The following is a 17,089-nucleotide window of genomic DNA, read 5'->3' on the forward strand; positions in this document are numbered from 1 at the left end:
TTACATTGTGTATATATGTCAAATTTGCATGTATACAAGAGGTAGGATAAGAGTACAGGAGATCCGAATATTTAAAAAATCCAGGGTATGGTGTTCTCTGTGTTAAGTGTGTGACAACTTTCCAGACATGGTATAAATTTCAGGAACTCTGGCAACACTTAAGATGGAAACAAATTACACTATGATCCATCAGGTGTATCTTTATATCCTACCACACTTTCAGAAGCACTGTATTGTGACAGTGTGAGATCTTGAGTTGAAGCCTGGCTAGCCTTGATGAACCGGCTCCCATCTCTTGAATCATATGTTTAGTGTGTTTGTACATCCTGTGTGTCCAGTTTCTCCTTACCTCTTCTCCTTGTGTTTTCTTTCTTCCTTTCCAGCGGCACCCCACACTACATACCATCATTTAATAGCATTTCAAAGTGGTCAAATCTTGGTCTTTAGTTCAAATTAAAGATTTTTGTCGTTGCATTATATTAAAAATCCTGTAATCTGATGTTTTATAAATTGATAGCAAAATCATTTCAGCTCTTTTATGCTTGTACATACATACTGTAAGTGTGTATAATGTGTTGGATTCACCAGAACTAGTTTGTATCGGTGACTTTCCAGGTTTATCTGTTTTACAATTAAGAAGCTACTTGCAACAGAATCCTTGAATGTTCGAAAGGTGAGCTCATGGAACAAGTAACGGAGAGGAAGTATTTGGGGATAATTTAATTTTAGATTGTCGGTGAAAGAAACACTAAGTAACTTTTCCCTCTTCTGTCCCCCTTCAGGAAGAAAGCGGAATTGTCCCATTATGTCTTATTTGAACTACAGATCCGCTACCTGATCTGGAAAACTTGAATAATGTGGTTAGATTAGATTAGATTATACTTTATTCATCCCACGACGGGGAAATTTTGTTGTCACAGCAGCAGCATTTTTTCAATAACAGCAAAAAACAAAAACACACAAACAAGTAAAGACACAAGAAATACAGGCAAACAAGAGACAATGATAATATGGTAGACTGAGTAAGCAAAATGCGTCAAATAAAGGTATTTTAAAGTGCGGTTGCCATGATACAAGAAACAAATTGCAGTGTAAGTGACGTTAAAATTAAATTGATTGTGTAATTAGAGTAATGAAGCAAGAGAGCCGCAAAGTGAATGCAGAAGTGCTGTTCACCCTGTTATGAGTTGATGAACCACTGAAACAATTTTTTTTATACACATATACAGTGGTGTTCGAAAGTTTGGGCACCCCAGGTGAAAAATTGTATTAATGTGCATAAAGAAGCCAAGAAAAGATGTAAAAATCTCCAAAAGGCATCAAACGACAGATTAGACATTTGCATTATATGTCACAAAAAACAAAAAAATGGCGTCTGCAGAAGTTTGTGCACCCTGCAGAGTTAATACCTTGCACTGCCCCCTTTGGCAAGTATCACAGCTTGTAAACACTTCTTGTAGCCAGCCGAGAGTCTTTCAATTCTTGTTTGAGGTATTTTTTCCCATTCTTCCTTCCAAGTTCTTTGAGATTTCTGGGCTGTCTGTCACACACTGCTCTTTTAAGGTCTATCCATAGATTTTCAATTATGTTGAGGTCAGGAGATTGTGAAGGCAATGGCAAAACCTTCAGTTTACACCTCTTGATGTAATCCACCGTGGATTTTGAGGTGTGTTTAGGATCATTATCCATTTTTAGAAGCCAAAACGTTCTCTAGTGTTGCTAAAACCTTTAATAGTCATGCTAAAAACATTTGTAAAACGTTTAAGGTTAACCTTTTTTAACCTTCAACCTGTTGTCCTTTGGTCTGGCTGCCTGGTCCCAGGTCAACCAGTCTGTAATTAAATCCATAGAGTGTTAACAAACATGTTCGACATAAAACAAATTAATTATTATTCCATCGCATTTTAAGTATATACAACCTTTTTGCAAAGCTTGTGTTTAAATAGACTTGCTCTTCATTCTTATTACAAATACATCACAAGATTACAGAGCTTTTGCAGATACACCAGAGCAGCTTCAAGTTGCAAGTCCCACTCTGCATAACATATATTTTTCTATGAAAGGAACAAAGTCCTAGTAATTGCAACCTGACCACTTGAAATTTGCTGCAAACTTCACCACTTTTAAGAGAGTGGCCACATTGTGGTTAATTTCTTCACTCATTGTTCTAATTTCTAAATTTCATAAAGCCCTTCTAGGGACGGGTGTTGCAAACCTGCTTCTGCTGTAAACACTGATACTTACATCGGAGAGTTTTCAGTTTTTTCTATGCATGAATAAATAAATACTCTAAAGTTCAACTTCAAAACTTGTCACTCTCGCAGGACAAAATAGATAAGAACTATGAGTCTTTGTCTTTTTAAAGATGGCCTTAAAGATTTATTAATCACTATAGGCCTCTTCAGGTCACAAGAAAGAATAAACCAAATGTTTTGTGTTAGACCACAAAGATCCTTGATTTTGTCAGCTCAGTGTGCAATCATTACAACAAACCCCTGTGGATTCATCTTTGTGGCTATATATTTTTTGCAATTGCCAGTACTTCCTGCTCTGATGTGCACACTTTGCTTAAAAGCGTCTTCCTCTTCTTCATGGCTACATGTAGGAGATGTCACCTCTCAGTGCCTTAATACCAACATATAATGAGATTTGCCTCATACTGTTTTTGTCTTATATGGTTGCCTGTAACATTTTGAAATAAACACAAAGAATGTTCTTTCTTAATTATAATTGATGTTCTTTTTCTGTCTTGCTCTTTCTCTTCCAGTGAGTCGAGTATTTGCCAGGCTCGGGCCACTGTGATGATCTATGACGATGGCAATAAGAAGTGGCTGCCGGCGGGCGCTGGACCCCAGTCCTTCAGCAGAGTCCAGATCTATCACAACCCTTCCACCAATGCCTTTAGGATAGTGGGACGCAAGATGCAGACAGACCAGCAGGTATATCTGCTAGCTTTGTGTGCGTGTGTGTGCGTGTGCGTGTGTTTGCGTGCGTGTGTGTGTGTTTCATCTGTGTCTAATGTGGCTCATGGGTGCCTGAAGTCTCCTGTAAGCACCTAAGGGTGTTTTCCCATTCATTCACATTATCACCATTTTTCTGAGGCCACACACTATAGCTAAGTGACTATATAGAAAACATTTACTCTGTATACTAATGAAGATTTAATCAGCAATACCTAAGAAGGCCTCATTGTCAATTGCTCTGTGGCTTTATTCCTTTTTTTAAGTGCCTTCACTTTGTCAATTTTTTTTACTAAATACTGTGTACCATCAACACACTTAGTAAAAGTACGCTCTGGTAACGTTACTAACGCGCTAGCTAAGAGTTAGCAGGGTTAGCATGGCAGCGTTTGCCAGGACCAGTCGGGATCACTTTACTGGCTGTCTGTATTGTTTTTCCAGGTACCAACTTGGGTACTTTAGCTTTGTGATTCAATAAGAGTACACAAATGTTGAAATTACATAAAATGCCCATCCCTTGTAGACGTGCTAAATTAGCCTAAAGCTAATGCTTACCTGTTCAGGAGGAGATTAGCCAAGTCGGCATCATTTGGGCTCTAAGCTGTCCTCATTTTTCCAATATATCTGCAATATTTAATACGTCTCTGGTCACGCAACGGTTAGAAACATGCAGGTTTTTTTTCATGTTGGGTAGAATCTATTTCCGTTGGTTCCGTTCGTTTCTTTGCTGCTTTCATGGCTGTACTAACGTTACAGCCGCTGGGTTTACATTTTACCGTTATATCTGGCAACCCGGCCTGGTTCTCAAACTGGCCAGTTGATAACACGCAGGCCAAAACACAAACATAAATTCTGTCACGGAACGTACATTTCAAAAGAAGAAAATACTGCCATTAGCATTGTTGTCAGAAAAGATAGTGTTTTAACGTAGCATGTTTCCTTAATATTGGGGTTATTTTTGGGAATTTATACAGTAAATAAATTGCATATTGGACCTTTAAATGTAAGGAGACTGTGAGAAGCTGAGGTGCCCTGGATTTATTGCTGAATAAAACTTGACAGGACACTCTTGTTTATTTTGTCGTGTCAGTAGCAGTAGTTACTGTCTGTGTTTTTGTGCTTTGGGAATGAGAAAACATAAAACATAAGAATGATCCTGCAATTGCTTGAGATGAAGCTGGAAAATAATAGAATGCAGATGAACTTCATTTTTTTTATTGTGTACAACTTGCTGTGATGAGTTCAAGTGTTCATTTGTAATTTTGCAGTGCTTTGCAGCCGTTAAGCCAAAACCTTGTTGCATACATCTCTGCCTTGTACTCACAGGTTTTCTAAGCTTGTGTTTTAATTATAATATGGTACCGGTCTAAGTACAACTGATGGCATTTATTAGGGAGGGTTAGCCTGTAATGAATAAGCTATCAAGACATATATCCTATATTGTCTAGAACTTGAAAATATCAAGATCATAGTAGTTATATTGCCCAGCCTAGCCAGAGAATTCCCCTTCAAACCTGACAATCAACTTACATTTTGAAAAAGAAGAACAAAGAGGTTTTCCTATGTTTATCACCAGTTAATGACTCACCAGATAAAGGTTGGCAGATTTCAAGTTAATAAGCTGGGTAAATTGTGTTTGGGTGGGTCTACTTTTGACTACGCCCCTGCTATGCTCTTCCTGCTTCCTCCGTGTCTCTCTCTTTCTTTAAACATTTAGGACTCCAAAGTGTTTCCCAGAGACTGGTCTTAAAGTAGATGGTGTTTCCTGAGATAGTGAGCTTGTTCAACCATTTCCTGTGACAACTTAGGAAGAAGCCTGATACCCAATAAGGACTCTATATTTGTGTCTGATGGAGACATGCAACCTGGTTTAGGATGGTGCTGGATGAGAGCACAAAGGAGCTAATGAGAGAGAATATACAGTGGCTGTATTTCCTACAGTGGCTGTAAGTCAGTTTTTTATGTGTCTCAGTCTGATTTATAATTAAGTGGCATTAAAAGTTGAACCGTTGTATTATGGTTTTTCTACAGGCATTTAGGCCATTTGAACATTTTGCTTTCTTTCACATAAAAAAAGATATAAAAGCTCCCCCTTTCATCCTCATTTTGAATGTGTTCCTGGTCATAGCCTCAGTCTGTCCCTCCTGTCTTTCTTACCTTTTGACAGGATGGTGGAGAGTGTAGGAATGCCACTGGTCTACAGTAGCAGCTGAACTTGCTACACTCTGTTTTCAGTGCATGTTGCTCGTTATGATATTCACCCTGACAGGGTCTCCTCTCCTCCTCTCTGCTCTGTGGAATCCAAAGGCTGTTAAACAAATAGTGAAATGGTGCGTCAGCACTTTCAGGCAACGCTCAAACCCAGAAGAATTTTTTTCCCCCTCCTGGTACATAGGCTTCACGCCACCTGCTGGGTGGAATATAAACCAGTATAATACCACAAACATAAAGTGTACATTATAATTTTAAGCATAAGAAGGGTTTATTTAAACAGTTTTATAGCTCCCAGAAACTAACCTTTTATTTTTTGACACTATTTGTTTGAATATGGACAGAAAGCCTCAAAAGTAATAATTTAGCTCACCATTTGCTACCAAAAGGACCCCTGTATTGAGTGTCTGTCCTCTTCCTTCCACAGGTGGTTATAAACTGTCCAATTGTTAGAGGTCTCAAGTATAACCAGGCCACACCCAATTTCCACCAGTGGCGGGATGCCCGGCAGGTGTGGGGGCTCAACTTTGGCAGCAAGGAAGATGCTACTCTATTTGCCAGTGGCATGGCTCACGCTCTGGAGGTGATCACCTCCATGGCAGACGCAGGTAAATGAGTTCTCACTATACCTCTGGTACAGTGTAGCAAACCTAGTGCAATTAAAGACCATAAAATGCCTTAAAGGGTACACCGCCCAGTCTTTGCACACTCAACTGCATGGGTAGAAAAGGTGCGTACACCAGTAAAAGTACAGAAAAGCAAACAGTTGGATACAATTCAAAGAGTGACATAAAATACAAATAATAAATTGTTCAAGAGCGTTCAAAACCATTCACAACAATGTCTTATCCGATGTTCTATAATCTTTTTCATTTATATTAAGAATGTTTTCTGTGTTGTATTTTGGCAGGCTATGCAACCCTCCCCCGCCCAGTGTCAAATGGACCTACTCCAGAAGAGCTTGAACAACAACGACGGTACCTTTTATACTGCCCATTTATTTCACTGTGCTAATTTTAATAAACCAAATTCTATTGGGAATTCTGTTGGATGTCCTCTGCTTGTAATTCAGCTAATAATAATAATAATAATAATAATAATAATAATAAAGGAAAGTTTAAGGAAATGTATCCAGCCGATAACCCTGACACCATTGCCAGGTTTCTTCTGGGTCTGCAGGCAGGATTCAGCACAACAGTTGCCCTGCCAGTATTTCTTTAAAACATAGATTTGCTTTGGAAGCAAATTGTTTTACTGTGTAGACAAGTTGGCTGTTCTGTGGGGCCATGTGAAGTTTGTTTCTGACGAAAGCAAAATATCCTCTGGGTTTAGTTGAATAACAATCAATAGCAAGTCGAGCTGCCTTGGCTTTGCAGTAGTCTTATTGGCATGGGTTTGCACACACGCACATGTAAAGGATTTGATGGCATTAGCCTGACAGTGCTAAACCCTCCGTTAGCCCCTGTAGGTTAAAGGTTAAAAAGACAGCAAGGTGCACACCTCTCAAATCAACTCCCGCTAGACTTGTGGTGACACCATGCACGCCTAGGTATTAACCTTCTTATCTCATTTAGACTTAAAAGAAATATGTTGCACAGTAGGGGGGGCTTTGTTATTGGCTAGAGGGACTGTCTGTCAAGTTTCTAGCTGTCCCAGTGGCTGATGGCATACTGTAGCTTAGAGATAATTTAAAACCTTTGAAATCCAGCAAGGATGCAGGTGTTGGTGGATACAATTTGCATTAATGCTTTTAGGTCTGATGAACATAGATTCACAGTATTAAACTGAAATCAAATGGTAGTGAAAAATAGCAATAATCTAAAAAACGTATATGGACGTCATCTCCCTTCCCCCTTTCCTGGGCACTTTGCCAAAGTGGATCAGCTGTGCTGTACAGCATCTCTCACTTAGTGTGCATGACTGTGCTTGTGGACCTGTGCATTTTTGAGTGATGAGGGAGAGGGGGCAGTATTTAACTGTGGCAGCTTGAATTAGGCCACTGTGTCCAGCTGTGGACTTCTCAGTGGTTGGCTAATGAGAAACTATGAAATTCACTTCTCATTCTTTTACCAAAGCTGGTATATTGAATACAAATCCTGATTTATAGCTCTCCGTACCAAATATATTATTAGACATAGTTGTTTGAAAACCATGTGTGTTGCATAATTAATCAAATAATTTACACATAAACTGAGAATGGCTGAAAGCTGGCACTGCCCATCATGCCTCATTTACTCTCCTAATCTGATTTATTTAATGTTTAGCTTGTCTAATCTTAACCCCCAAATTAAATGATAACTTTCTGTTTCATTTATGTGTCCTGTTCAATCACCGATTTTATTTTGAGCATGTTTACATGTATTTGTCACTAACATGTGTTTTTTTTGTTTGCACATAGGTTGGAGCAGCAGAAACTGGAACAGCTGGAACGGGAGCGACAGGAGAGAGAGAGACAGGAGCTGGAGCGGCAAGAAAGAGAGAGACAGGAGAGAGAAAGACAAACTGCTGCAGGTCAGGAAACATCTGGGCTGGTCAACATAACTGCACTTGACTACAAAACAGTCCAGGCTTTGTTCCTTATATGTTACGTAGTATTTTTCTTTGTCTTTTTATCTTAATGAGAAGAATGGATAATACTGACAGCTAGTGTTCTAAAATGGCTACTGCAGTCCAAATTCAAACTACTGGAGAGTCGTCTCCCCTCGACCCCTCTTTACCAGAACCAAAGCGGCGGGTTGCCAAGTTGAGAACGTTGAACCCAACGTCACACAATGCCAATGTTAGCTAGATGCTGGCTTTGCTGACGATCATAGGTTGATGGTTGCCAAGCTATCCCGAAAAAAGCTCTTAAAAATACACACTTTGCAGAGAGAGAGAGAGAGAGAGAGAATGAGAGAGAGCGCTATATGTGAAGTGTTGTTTTTTTTTTTGTTTTTTTTTATTGAGAATCGCTTTTGAATCAAATTGATTTTGAATCGAATCTTGAGCCTAAATCAATATTGAATTGTCAACATTTTCTGAATCTTGCACCCCTAGCATCTACAGAATAATTTATTAAAAGCATCTTGTCCATAAACTGTACATTACATATTAGGGTTGCATGCCAGTTTTTAACAAAGTGGGAATCTTCTTACTGTCCAACACAGCTGGCTCGTTTTTTTTTGTTTTTTTTTTGCAAGTAACTATCTTAAGTAGTCTATAATAATTTAATGTGAGTATCCGAATGTTAATTGTAAAACTCAATTTCCCTACCTATTCAGGAGGAATATAACCATCTCAGCATCCGTCCTAAAGTTATTTTGGGCTCTAAGCTGTCTTTCAAATGCATCTCCAATATTTACCTGGGTTTAACAAGTCTCAGGTCATGCAACTGTTTAGAAAGATGCTTAGTTTTGTTTTTTGTTTTTTGGTCTGGAAGAATCTATCTCTGTTGATCCAGTTTGAGTGCTTGCTGCTTACATGGCTGCAGCACACTTTTGTGTTTCATATCTGGCAACCCAGCCAGGGTGTCAAAATGGGCAGTGGACAACACCACGGACAAAAACAGACGTGGGCCATAATGGCTTTAGCATTGTTTTCCGAGAAGAAAGCATTATAACTTAGCATGTTCCTTAATATCTGATGACATCTCTGGGTCCTTTTTTAAATTTTAATACAGTGTTCACCATTTTGTAAAGCCCCCACAGACTGCGATAGCAGTGATGTTATAGGCCTTTTGCATACTGTGCGAGACAAGTCTAATAATATCTTGGTCACAATTCTTTGTCAGACTGTACAATACCAATTTTTAAGCCATTCAAAAGCATAGTGTTTCATAGTGCCAGTAAGTAAACTTAAAAAAGCTTTAATTGATTTTAACTTTTTAAAATGTTGCTTTGCCCAGTGTATTGTGCATAATTTCCTGACATTGGTGTGTAGATATGGGTCGTAGCAGCAGTCGCATTATGACAATTTGGTCTTGAATTGTCTTTTGGGCTCCAAAACTCTCAATTGGCCAGCTTACGTTATAATTTAGTGTCACTGTTTTGTTTAAGCCAAGGTCGTAGAAACCAACCTTTCTCCGAAGATTATCACAAGAGTTGTCTGGGACCTTTTACTAACATGTCAGTGCACATGTATCACAGTGTCATTGGCAAATTGTTATTGCTAAATAGTTTGGGAATAATTACTAATGGTCCCTCTCTGTTTTATAGTTTCTATTCCTCCAGCTCCACCGTTGGCCCCTGGAGGCCCCCCTCCTCCACCGGGCCCTCCTCCACCCCCTGGCCCTCCTCCAGGTGTTGGCATACCTCACCCGCCGGCACCACCTTCCTCAGGACCTCCGCCGGCCCCTCCACTGCCCCCTCCAGGAGGAGGAGGGGGAGGGGGAGGAGGTGGCAATGGTGGTGGTGGTGGAGGAGGAGGAGGAGGAAGTAGCAATGGTGGTGGTGGTGGTGGTGGAGGAGCAGCAGGAGGAGGAGGAGGAGGAGGTGGGGGAGGTGGCTTGGCAGCTGCCATAGCAGGAGCTAAACTGCGCAGAGTATCCAAGGTTAGTACATAACAAAACACTTTTGTTTACTAGTAGACATTTGACAGTCCTGTTACTTTGTAACCGTTATTGAAGGCAAGGTAACCTCGACTATAGTTGAATCCATTATGTGCCTCTCTAATAATGCAAATGGCATTCTGCTGCTGTATTGATCCAAACTTAGTTGTTCCGGCTTGCATTGCTTTGGTACCTGCATCCATCAGTGGTTATTGAGTCATCAGCCCTACACGATGTCTGCTGAGCTCTTCTGTATCTTTTTGCTATTTGCTGCCCTCAGCAGGAGGACGGAGCCCCTGCACCTCCAATAGGCAGAGCTGACTCCAGCCGCAACAGTGGAGGAGGAGGAGCAGGAGGAGGTGGCGGAGGAGGTGGTTTGATGGGTGAAATGAGTGCCATCTTGGCGCGAAGGTGTGTGACATCACAAGTTAGAAGTCGGATAAAATATACAATGGTTTTATACAAAGTCATTTTTATTTTCATGTATGCCCTTTCTCCTTGGACATATTATTTAAAGTGCTCTATATATTGTGTAACTCTTTGAAAATCCCTAGTCTGTTAAGGTGTGCATGGTAAAACTTAGTGATTCCTCTTTGCATCAGGAGGAAAGCTGCAGACACAGGAGATAAGCCACCTGTTAAACCACCAGATAATGTAAGTCTGCTTTTTGTCACATTTATTTTATGCTGCAAAGAATATGAAACAAATGTGTTTATTTTATTTTGCTTGACACTGTAGGTGAGGGATAGTTCTAAAATAGAAGCGGGTTGATGATGATTCACGCTTAACACAAGGTTTGGGTCTTTTCTATACAGGATGATTCAGAGCCTCAAGGTCAAAGCGGTGAGAACTGAACACTTTAATCTGTCGCTTGCCAACTACATTCTGAGATTAATTTGACGTAATATACCAAGTGAATATCAACTCATGTTTTAAATATATATTTTCCTACCTAGACACCCTGAGAAGACCTTGGGAGAAATCGTCTATGACCAGGTAATCCAGGATTCAGTTATTTCCATGCTGCCATAGTCAGTAAATTCCCCCCCTCCCCAGGGGTTTGGTGTCTCATGTTTGAACTCACCCAAAGAGTAGTTCTCCATCAGTGTGAGTGGGGTGGAGTGTACATGTGTGCCTCTTGGTTTGTGGACAAGAGTGATTTTGTTTGTGAATGTCTTCCATTTCCATTCTAAGAGGAGGGTGTGTGTGTGTGTCTCACTAACAGGAATAACTCCATCACCAAGAGCATGGACTCCACCCCCTCATTGTCCCAAGGTCCCAGGTATACATGCTGCCCTGTTCACTCACAACCTTAGTTCCCCTCGCTTTTCTTTTCTTTTCAGGTTCGCGCAGCACCAGCGTAACTTGCGTATTGGGGTAGTATATTGATAGCACCATCTAATGGATCAGAGAATGGCATGCACCTAAGGGACTTGTAGGTGTACAAGCCAAGTGTGTTACCTCTGAAAACTGAATAATGAGATGGAAGTGTGATTACACCTTATTTTTACATGTCACTTCTGAGGGCTGGGGTTGATGCTGTCTTCTTTAGGTTAACTTAACATCTGCTTTATACTGGTGGCATTTATTTCTGGATTTTTGGCCTCCTCAAGGTTGATATAGGTTGAGAAAGGATATGATCTTATGGTGTTTTTCTATTACATGGTACCTGCTTAACTCGCCTCGACTCTACTCGTCTGTTTTTGGTTTCCTATTATGAATAAGAATCCCTGATACCAGCCAACGGGTATTTTTTTTTAGTATCACCTCCGTTGAGGTTCAAGCCGAGCTGAGGCGATACTAAAAGGTGATGTGAAAAGCTGAAACTACTGATTGGTCATAATCAAACTAATCACCGTGTTATCATTGCTAGCAGCAGACGGGAGTGTCCTGAACCAACCCGCCATTTTTTTTTATAGTTTAGCCAGCAGTGGGTTTTTATTTATTCAGCTTCTTTTGAAACAAAACTTGTCTTCTGGCTGTGGCAACAGCCACATGCCGAGAATCAAAATCAACACACCTTGGACGCTCTGTGTGTGTGTGTGTGTGTTGCGTTCGGTTATGGCAGTTTTGTGCGACATCGCTATGACGACTAGCCATGCTCGCCCCACGCACGAGGCGGTACTATATCTACAATGGAAAACGGAGGACGGGGCACTGCGGTTGAGCTGAGCAGAGCTGGTACTAGCAGTGGGTAAGCGCCATTAGATATGTTAACCCTCATTGCATCTTTGGGTGTGTGGACATTTCTCTAACTTTCTAATCACTGTATTGCTTCATCCCTCTGGTACTACTACTGGTTATGTGCTCGATTGACAGTTGGCTGGCCGACACAGTGTCATGGACCTTTTTTTTGGAGCTGAAACACAAACATAAATATTTTTGTCTGTATTTGTCCATTTCTTGTCTTCCACAGGCCCAAGATTGTAGGCAACAACAGCAATGATGCAGGTGGAATGGATGACTCAGATTTAGAGAAAATGAAACAGGTGAATTTCTCATCAGCCCAAACTGAACTGAATGTGTGAGATTACATGTGTTTACAGTCTGCTTTCTCCAGTGAACTGATTTCATAAACCTCTAACTGCCCAGTCACTCATAAAAAAAAGCAATGTCTTATATCCCAATACAGTTAAAATAAGAATGACATGCTTCTAAAATAAGGTTGGGGGGTAGGTGAGAAATCAGATTACAGATTTACTGTATATAGACCTGGATTTTCAGTAACCAGGTTTCTAAAGTGCATATAAACGCGTTACTTTTATAACTTGGTTTCTCTGACTAACCTGGTTACTGGTGGTACAAGTGTTTAACTACTGTCTGGCAATTGTTATTCTGCAGGAGATCCTGGAAGAGGTGCGGAAAGAACTACAAAAAGTCAAGGAGGAAATTATTGGAGGTTAGATTACTTTATACTGTAATTTTGCTGTAATTTTGAATAGGCATTATTTCAGGTACTTAATGCTTGTTTTTCCTCTTCCCTTTCCACAGCCTTTATTCAGGAGCTGCAAAAGAGAAGCACATAGTTCAGCTGAGTGTCAGGTGTAACGGAGGAATGTGATAGATGGAGGTGGTTGAGGATCATTGGGACCTCTCCTCCACTGCACCCTTCCATGTAGCCCAGGGATTTCTCCTTCACATTTTCTCTTTTCTCTCTCTCTCTCTCTCTTACACAAACACATGTGAGCATACTTGCTTATGTGTAAATCATGCATATTCACTTAATGTAAATGGTAACCCAGGGAAGCTCCTTACGTCGCCATCCAGGACTTTTGATGATCACTCACTAATATTGCGGCTGTGATTCCATCTATCCCATCTCTCCCCTGTTAATTCATCCCGTCCCCTTGTGTCCTCTGTGTTCATTTTCAGCTAAACCAATTCAGAGCACATAGCTACAGCCACAGTGTCTCTTCCAATTCATCATCATGTACACTCATCATAACCCTCTTTTCTGCAGAAATCCTGCTACTTGTGTTCTCCCTTCTGCTTTCAGATGCACCATTTACTGATAGAACATTCTTCAGTATTCAGGGACAATGTATTCATCACATTTTTACTGTAATAGCAAGATGCTGGGATGCTTTTTTTCCCCACTTTCTCAGTGGTCAAACAATTGTTCAACCTCAAACACTGCTACAGATAATTTGATTTAGACGTATGGTAGTAGGTTATTGTCTCTAATGGTAGTTGGAGGTGGAAAAACAACAATAATCGAGGATGGATCAGGGTCCCCGACTACCTGACTACTGCAGTGGCTCTCCGTCAAGTGGACTTTCAGCTCCCAGCAATGGCTAAGAACTTAAACAGCACAACACAAGCCATCACCGCTGCAAGATAGAGAAGTTAGAAGAAGAGAAGACAAGTAAAGGGAATCTGATGGACAACCTGAGTGCTGTGAAAGAGGAGTGTGTTGTAGTTCTATGATGTGTGAGAAATGTATTCTCTTTGCATTGCACTTGTTCCAGAGGAAGTGTGTCTGTGTGCCACGCTGCCTTCACAGACTATTCCCTCTCACTCAAAATGAGATATTTGTCAGCCAGTGCAGTGGTACAACACTGTGCTCCTGCTAGTTATTTTCTTCCATTCTAGCTATGTTTTCTAACTTTCAAAATGGCCATGATGAGGTCAAGTAATTTGGCCATGACCAACTGCCTTGAGAATAAATATATAAATATCTATATATATATATATATAAGGAAAATATATATATTTGTTTTGAGGGAAAATGTTAGCAAAAATGAAATGGTGTTTCTATTTTAATTGAAATGACGGGTGAATGGGGAATTTTCTTTTTTTTCAATGATTGTTTTCTTATGTTATTTTGGGTTTACTGTTTCTTTTTTTCTAATAGAGTCTAGGCTTTTTACACTGAAATATTAAGAAAACAGCTTAGAGACACTGGATTAGAAATGCCTTTATAGTCGAATACAGCTGCTTCTTGAAATGCATTACTTTGTCTTGAGTCATCTTTTGCATCCTGTTGTAAGACGTCTTTAAATTCAGACTAACTGAATTTTATGAACTATGGCCTTAATTGCACAAACACCCTTATGCTGAAGTACACACTCAATATGCTCTTATGGATTTAAAAAAGTGTAGTGTACTATTTGTATATGGAGTTGAGTGTATGGGTTATTTATAAATTGGTTTTATGGAGAGAAAAAAATCTGTGAAACTGAGTTGAAACACCAACATTGTATATTGCTTAAATTGAAAAACAAATATCCCATAATGATTATAGATTCATTATTTTAAGTAAGGTCCTCGTACTCATGACTTACAGGATCTTTTTTTCATCACTTCGGCGGAAATGGCCTTCCATGGCTATTAATGAGTGGGTTTATGGAGAAATTAACTCCAATCTGTGAAACTGTTAAGAGTATAAACACACAGACATTGTATTTTGCTTAATTAAAAAAAATTAAAAATAAAGATAACGATGATACCCATCCTTAACACAGGGCCATAGCCAGTGTCCTTCCAGAGCTCCCTGGATGCTTCCGGATTGACAAGGCTCTGAGCCGTTTCCGCCGCCATTGCGGATTTTGGACAGAAGATCAGCCGTAGCCACTGCTATCCATCGATGCAGTGCAGGAAGCAAACACAGAAGGGGGACAATTTTGACATTTTTACTGATACCAGATTTAGGGAACACGATTAACAACACCGTATAATATTTTTTATCGTGTTTTTCTTGTTTTCACTGACTGGCTCCGACCTATACGCACAGTGAGGAGGTCGTAGCTAGCGCGGTGCTACTGCCTAGCTAGCCAGCTGTACGGCTAGGATTTCAGAACTCTGGAGGGGCTCAAGGAAACCACCATGGCGCAAATCCTGCCTATCCGCTTCCAGGAGCACCTACAGGTATATGAACACCAACTTTCTCATTATTTGTGGATTTACCCGCGTAACAAGCTAATTTAAACGTCAATACCCGCAGCAAATGAATGACCTCCCCTCCCCCGTTAAGTCAGCAGCTAGCTAAGCTAACAGCTAGCTTTTAGGGCTATCAACTCTCATTCATTGGACTGATGCTGTTGCCTAGCTAGTCGACTCAACTCTAGCCAATGTAAGCTGTCAATGACGACCGGGGGGAGAAACTAGTTAACATTCATCACTTCCCCTGACCTTCAGTGACCAGCTTTTTGTTATTGACCTATGCATGGCTACATTTAGATGAGAAAATAGCTATTACATTAGCTAGCTAATCGTTATAGTGTCGTGAGGGATGTTGGAGGCACGTCATCTTAAGTTAATCGTAGCTAGCTAACGTTATGTGTTCAGTCCTCGACCTGACCAACATCAAAGTATATCGCTAGGATGGCTGCATTAATGCACCTATAATGTTATTATTATACGGACCCTTTGATAATGATGTGTCAAGTAATTAGGGATGGGTATAATTCCAAAAGTTTTCGATCCCGATACTGCAAATACGATACCGGATCATGAACGATACTTTTTTTCGATACCAATTTGATAAGGCACATTTTTTCCAGCTCCTTTACGCCTATGTGACCTACGCTAGTCAAAAATACAGTAACACATGAGCACCATCTCTGTTCATAATATAATGTTTTTCCTACATGCTGTGTAATATTAGGCAGACAATCACAAGCATAATTAGATCTTGTCACAAGCATGCCACATACTTATTGGCTCACTGAGACATATTCATTAGGTATTGGATTTTGGTATTGAATGACAAAGCATTTTTCAATACTGCATATTATGGAGGCAATTTTGTGGTGCTTAAAATGATTAAAGTTTGGTACCCAGCCCTGCAAGTGATGTACAAAACCTAGCTAGTAGCTGTAAAACTAGGGTTAGCAACAGACTCACTGGAGACTATGTCATACAGTAAAGGCTTATTTAGGGTTGTACGTAGGCTCTACGTAGAGCAAGTGAGTATGACGGGGTTAGCTTCCGGGGAAGTACCAATTCCGGCGGCAGAGAAGCAGTGTCTCTCTTGTGATTTCTGTTCTGAATCGGAAAGCTCTAGAAGGAAAAGTTAACCTTCACCTTGATTTCATGTTGTTTACGGAGAAGGAAAACCCGGAAATGAGTAGAGGGAAATGCGACGCTACAAAGCCACGGCAAACCGGACTAATCAGTCCTTAGGGTACGGTGTAGGGTACGTATTTACACGTACCTACGTACAGTGGGGGAAATAAGTATTTGACCCCTTGCTGATTTTGCAGTTTTGCGCCACTACAAAGAATGCAACGATCTATAATTTTAATCATATGTACATTCTAACAGTGAAAGCACGAATCCCAAAGAAATCCGAAAATCAAATCATATGAATTATTAAAATTGATAACCATCTGATGAGAAAAAAGTATTTTACCCCCTGGACAAACAGCATGTTATATTTTGTAGAAAAGCCGTTATTGGCCAGCACAGATGTCAACGGTTTTTATAGTTGGTGACAAGGTTTTGCACATTTCGGCAGGGATGTTGGCCCACTCCTCCCGCAGACAGCCTCCAAATCATTCAGTTCCGAGGTTTCGCCTGGCAACTCGAATTTTAAGCTCCCTCCAAAGATTTTCAATTGGATTCAGGTCTGGAACTGGCTAGCCACTCCAGAACCTTGATGTGCTTCTTTTTCAGCCACTCTTTTGTTGCTTTGGCGGTGTGCTTAGGGTCGTTGTCGTGCTGAAACACCCATCCTCGACCCATCTTCAGCTCTCTCACTGAGGGAAGGAGATGTTGGTCAAGAATTCCACGATACATGGCCCCATCCATCCTCCCCTCAATACGATGGAGTTGTCCCGTCCCCTTGGCTGAAAAGCACCCGCAAAGCATGATGTTGCCACCACCATGCTTGACGGTGTATTTGATGTAGATAATTGGTTGGGATTGGGGCTGTGTCTTAAAGAAAGACTAA

General features: G+C 40.5%; 2 protein-coding genes across 9 annotated transcripts in view; both read left to right on the forward strand.

Annotated features, from left to right (window-relative positions):
* Nucleotides 1–14,147, forward strand: part of vaspb (vasodilator stimulated phosphoprotein b) — a 27,264-nt gene extending 13,117 nt beyond the window's left edge. Inside the window, exons 2-14 of one of the 2 annotated variants that reach the window (XM_032509398.1) lie at nucleotides 2,768–2,939; nucleotides 5,599–5,779; nucleotides 6,082–6,148; nucleotides 7,570–7,682; nucleotides 9,365–9,699; nucleotides 9,977–10,107; nucleotides 10,299–10,350; nucleotides 10,512–10,539; nucleotides 10,653–10,692; nucleotides 10,922–10,978; nucleotides 12,113–12,185; nucleotides 12,538–12,595; nucleotides 12,688–14,147. In XM_032509398.1, the coding sequence (XP_032365289.1) occupies nucleotides 2,768–2,939; nucleotides 5,599–5,779; nucleotides 6,082–6,148; nucleotides 7,570–7,682; nucleotides 9,365–9,699; nucleotides 9,977–10,107; nucleotides 10,299–10,350; nucleotides 10,512–10,539; nucleotides 10,653–10,692; nucleotides 10,922–10,978; nucleotides 12,113–12,185; nucleotides 12,538–12,595; nucleotides 12,688–12,722 (1,342 nt within the window). In that variant the 3' untranslated portion in view covers nucleotides 12,723–14,147. The remainder of the gene's footprint in view (nucleotides 1–2,767; nucleotides 2,940–5,598; nucleotides 5,780–6,081; nucleotides 6,149–7,569; nucleotides 7,683–9,364; nucleotides 9,700–9,976; nucleotides 10,108–10,298; nucleotides 10,351–10,511; nucleotides 10,540–10,652; nucleotides 10,693–10,921; nucleotides 10,979–12,112; nucleotides 12,186–12,537; nucleotides 12,596–12,687) is intronic. The other variant, XM_032509399.1, reaches the window with a different exon arrangement.
* Nucleotides 14,148–14,682: 535 nt separating this feature from the next.
* The window catches only part of LOC116679881 (clathrin heavy chain 1), a 27,662-nt gene continuing 25,255 nt past the window's right edge, over nucleotides 14,683–17,089 (forward strand). For 4 of the 7 annotated variants that reach the window (XM_032509379.1, XM_032509382.1, XM_032509381.1 and 1 more), the window contains exon 1: nucleotides 14,684–15,063. In XM_032509379.1, coding sequence (XP_032365270.1) covers nucleotides 15,022–15,063 — 42 coding nt within the window. In that variant the 5' untranslated portion in view covers nucleotides 14,684–15,021. Of the gene's footprint in view, nucleotides 15,064–17,089 lie in introns of all 7 variants that reach the window. The other 3 variants (XM_032509384.1, XM_032509385.1, XM_032509386.1) reach the window with 1 other exon arrangement.

The sequence above is a fragment of the Etheostoma spectabile genome, chromosome 3, assembly GCF_008692095.1.
Source record: "Etheostoma spectabile isolate EspeVRDwgs_2016 chromosome 3, UIUC_Espe_1.0, whole genome shotgun sequence".
NCBI classification, from domain to species: domain Eukaryota; kingdom Metazoa; phylum Chordata; class Actinopteri; order Perciformes; family Percidae; genus Etheostoma; species Etheostoma spectabile.